The 5,051-nt window shown below is 40.5% G+C and overlaps 1 protein-coding gene across 1 annotated transcript; it reads left to right on the plus strand.

Annotated features, from left to right (window-relative positions):
• Positions 1–1,525: 1,525 nt before the first annotated feature.
• LOC119537912 (olfactory receptor 4D5-like) lies at positions 1,526–2,470 on the plus strand. The gene has a single exon (XM_037840524.1). It carries the CDS (start codon positions 1,526–1,528, stop codon positions 2,468–2,470), a length of 945 nt encoding a protein of 314 aa, XP_037696452.1.
• Positions 2,471–5,051: the final 2,581 nt, after the last annotated feature.

Genomic DNA, 5,051 nt, shown 5'->3' on the forward strand with positions numbered 1-5,051 from the left:
TGCTCTTCCCTCTTTATGTAGATTCAAGTGTCTGTCTATCACTCTTTCTCCCTGAAAAACTTCTTTTAACATTTTTTGCAGGGCAGGTTTGTTAACGACAAATTCCCTCTGTTATTTGTTGAATAAGGTCTTTATTTCTCCTTTACTTTTGAAGAATAATTTCACTGGATTTAAAATTCTAGTTTGGTGCTTTTTTTTTCCTTTCAACACTAAGTTTTCACACCACCTTATTCTTTGTATGGTTTCTGACAAGAAGTGCATGCAATTCTTATCTTTGTCCCTCTAAGAGATATGGCATATTATTATTTTCTGGCTAAGAGTCGGGCTGTGTTTACTATTTTCTGTAGCTTTAGGTGTCAGAGGCTAAAATTTCCTCTGGTATTCTTGTTTTTGACTCTCCTGTTGTTTTGGATTTCCTTAGAGACTTCTTAAATAGGGTCTGAGCAGTGCAGTTTTTTTCAGCTGTGATCCTCTGTTGTTATACAGGAGCCTATGGATGTGGTGACCACATCACAGTCCAATCCTATGATTAGGTCTCAGCCTTTTAGTGATCCTGTGGCCCTGGCTGTGAGCTTCACTAATCCATATCAGCTTTTCTTTTCATCTCTTAGCTGAGACAGGAGGTTAAAAGGGATGGGAGTTGGGTATTTCCCTTTCTCCACATTGAAAGCTAGAGGTGTCTTTTTTTTTTTGACTTGTCATATGTTTATTATAGTTTATATAAAAATTAAAATAATCTAATGTATTTTAAACCTTTAAAAATTCTATGTGGGAATTTCTCTTTTAACAAAATACCCATTCTAGGTTTACGAAAGTTTTTAAAATTTTATTTAATTCCAATGTTGTTACTCTGAAAACAAATACTAGTCAAAACAAATACTCTAAATTGAAAATCTCACATATGAACCCATTATCATTACTCATAAAAATAGTTCAAAATAAACTGTAAGATTGATTTTTAAAAGCACAACATTCATTCATCAAAGCCCTACACTCTCTCTTTTTTATATCAAATGATGAAACATACATAGAAAATTACTGTAACTTGAGGAAAGGTATTGATTGAATAGCTGAATTAGTGAACAGTAATCACATTTTAAAAGACAAGATAAATTTAAGAAATCTGAGATTTAAAAGGTGAAAGCATTAACGGTTCTTCACTATTTTTGTCAATGATGTGTCCACAGAAAGGGGAAACAGATTCTAAACTAAACAAGCTCACACCAATATGGCAGGAAAAAAATTTTAACCTGAGACTGGGTGACCAAGTTTCTTGCCTGTTACCTGTCCCACCTTCAGAGGACCCTGGACTTGGGTCTCTTCTTCCACATTAGCAGGTTCTCATAAAACTCAGTGAGGTTCAGGATTCCTGCAGAACCACTGACAACATTCCTGTTATGGTGAATGAGATAGTAGAGTAGTCCCCAAAGGGAGCAGAGGAAATTATTTCTTAGAAACTTGTGGATCTTATGATGAATATGTCCATTTTCCTCAACAGATTCATTTACTAGGTCATACTAAACTGATGAATCCAGCAAACCATTCCCAGGTGACAGGTTTTGTACTACTGGGGCTCTCTCAAGTATGGAAGCTCCGGTACCTCTTCTTCATTGTCTTCTCTGCTGTGTATCTTATGACAGTAACTGGAAATCTCCTCATTATGGCCATCGTGACTGCTGACCCACACCTGCACACAACCATGTACTTTCTCTTGGGCAATCTTTCTTTCCTGGACTTCTGCTACTCTTCAATCATGGCACCCAGGATGCTGGTTGACCTGCTCTCAGGCAACCCCACCATCTCCTTTGGCAGGTACCTGGCTCAGCTCTTCTTCTTCCATTTCATTGGTGGCATCAAGATCTTCCTGCTGACTGTCATGGCTTATGACCGCTATGTAGCCATTTCCCAGCCCCTGTGCTACACACTCATTATGAATCGAACAGTCTCTGGTCTCCTCATGGCAGCCTCCTGGGTGGGGGGCTTCATCCACTCTATCGTACAGGTGGGACTGACTATCTGGCTGCCATTCTGTGGGCCTGACAAGTTAGACAACTTTTATTGTGATGTGCCCCAATTGATCAAGTTGGCCTGCACAGATACATTTGTCTTAGAGCTTCTGATGGTGTCTAACAATGGCCTGGTGACCCTGATGTGCTTTCTGGTGCTACTGGGATCTTACACAGCACTGCTGATCATGCTCCGAAGCCATTCCCAGGAGAGCCGCCACAAGGCCCTGTCCACCTGTGCCTCCCACATTGCTGTGGTCACCTTAATCTTTGTGCCTTGCATCTATGTCTATGCAAGGCCGTTTCGGACCTTCCCCATGGACAAGGTGGTCTCTGTGCTGTACACCATGGTCACCCCTATGCTGAATCCTGCCATCTATACCCTGAGAAATAAGGAAGTGGTCATGGCCATGAAGAAGCTGTGGAGGAGGCAAAAAGACCTTCTTGGTCCCCCAGAGCACTGACCCTACAGATTCTCAGAGGCAAGGACGTGAGGATCAGAGGGATGCATCAGGGTACCAACCTGCTTGAGAGGACACCACAAGGAAGCTAAAACTATTTTCCCATGCTTTTCTGCAATCATTAATTTCAGTCACATTCTGGTGACAAAAACTTTTAGCCAAGCTGGAACTTCAGATGAGTGCTCTAGAACTGCTTCCCTGCACCTCCTAGAGGCAAAACCTCAAGAGATATGCAGAAGTGATGACTGGCTTGGGTGGCACTTTCCCAGATGAGCATGGTGATGACCCCGCCAAGAAATTTCCAACTGCAGTATGCATAGAGATGGTAAATCTAGTGTTTCTTTCCTGATAGCACCTCCTGAACACAAAATATATTTGAGGGGCTCAAAACATTTATAAACTTCCTGGAGACAGGAGGGACTCAGGAGTTGAAATAGATGTAGGACCCTGAGTCCAGATTTCAGGATGTTGATTGAATTTACAGTCATTAAGGAAGAAGAGAATTCCCTTGGGCAAATTACTTTCCTCTGCATAGTTTAATAATGTTGCTGTCGTCATCATTATAATCATCATGATCTAGATAACATTTGTTAAAGGTTTACTATATGCCAGTTACTGTACCAGGTGTTTTACATATGTTATTTATTGTAACACTTTTGACATTCTTGGAGATAAATATCATCCTAGTTAAAAGATAGGTCAATTGTAGGTTAGAGACATTAAATAACATACTCAGGTTTCCAGAGCTTGTTTCTGGAATCCAACCCAGCTCTATATAACTTCAGATCTCAAAGTCTTAATGGTATCTAGAACTCCTTGTAGCTCTAATGGGTAATATCTCTTTGTGAGTCAATGTCAGTTAGACTGGCCTCATGGATAGAGGTGGTATTTTAGATTGATCTGGTCCAAGTCTGGATGGGAGAGTTGGGAAAACTGGACATGGAAGATGGAGGATGGAGCAGAAGATGATTTGGAGAACTGAACACATGGAGAATGTAGAATTGGGTTTTAATACGGGAATGTGGGTTAAAGAATCAAGGGGAAATTGGGTTAAGGATACCAAAGCCCAGTAAAGTTGTAGGTGGGAATAGTTTTCTCCCACACTCTTGCTCAGAAACTTGCCTTTTTAAATTCAGATATCTTTTTGGCTGTGTAGCATCACAGTTGACTACTTTGATGGACAGTCATCCTCTAGTCCCTAAACAGAGAATGGTGCTTTAATTTAAGAAAGGATGGAGAAATGGCCCCAGCCCTCTCTTCCATCATTTCTCTACTCCTCCCCAATACCTTAATCCCTCTTTAATCCAGATTCCTTCTTCTCCAATTGCCGAGTTAATAAACTGTATCACAAGACCTTTACCTTTTCATCTCCACCACCATGCCTAATAATCAATTTAAAATTGAAACAAAACAAGGTTTATTTTATTTAACTTATTAAATGTTATTTAATCAGTGATACCTCTGTAATTGTGGGATGGGAAGAGGATAACATTCATAAAAATGTATCTGCCATTTTCCATCACATATTTCTATAAATACATTAGTATAAGAGAAGTTCCTTCCCATCATAATGGCCAACTGAGAAGATATGTTTAGAATACAGGGTCTAGACCTTAGGTCAGTCTCCAACGTGGAGGGTTAGTGAAAAGGGAGTCAGGATATTGAAGGAGAAGATATGAGGGTTTAGAGCAAACACTTGAGCTCTTTAAAGAGAGAGCATACTTCAGTGGAAAGAAAATTTTGGAATTAGAAGATACAAGTCAGAGTTCCCTTCCATGCATTTTAGCTCAGCAGCAAGAGTGTAGATCTCTTTCCTATATCCCATGAACTTGTATAAAGGTCACAAGCTTACTTATTTGGAGTCGTATGTGCCAATAAAATGTATCTTATTTTTCAATAATTGATATTATTTTCCTCACAACTATCTACCTGTTGGATAGTAGGGCAAAATATCTAAAATTTAGATAGCTCTAGCGGACTTGCTTTTATGTATAAAATCAAATAGTCCCTTTAAGGAAAGGTTCATCCTCTTTAGAAAATAACTCAGTTGCTCAGGATTCTGCCCTCTCCCTCTTTCCAACCTGTTCCTTTTTAAAGTGCTGTCAGAATGTTTGGAGGAGAGGAGCACATTCCCGTTCCCATGTTAGTGCAGGAAGGCAGAGTCCTCAGACCCACAAGTGTCTCCTGGATGCTTGGTGTTCTCTGCTGCAGAGAACATGGCCTGGGCTACTCTGCATTGTGACAGGATGGATCTGAGGATAATTCTTTCTCAAGATTCTGTTGACTGATGATGCTAAAGTCTGCCAGATACAGCTCAAGGTCTGCTTTCTCTGCTTGATGAGGTCTGGGAGATATTCTTGGTCTAATGGTCTTTTCTAAGCTTTGGTTTGGGTTGTAGACCCCTCTGAGCCTCTTGCATTGTCTCCATTCATTCTCAGCAAGGTTTTCATCCCATGGGGCTCAGTCATCTACCTGTCACCACTGTGAGCCCCATTTCACACCCACTAACTCTCAGTTCAGCCTCTATCAGCATCCCTTCTCAGGGGCATGTAAGATCTCGGGCCCCACCCATATCATAAGAGAA

This window comes from Choloepus didactylus, chromosome 6 (genome assembly GCF_015220235.1).
Source record: "Choloepus didactylus isolate mChoDid1 chromosome 6, mChoDid1.pri, whole genome shotgun sequence".
Lineage (NCBI taxonomy): Eukaryota > Metazoa > Chordata > Mammalia > Pilosa > Megalonychidae > Choloepus > Choloepus didactylus.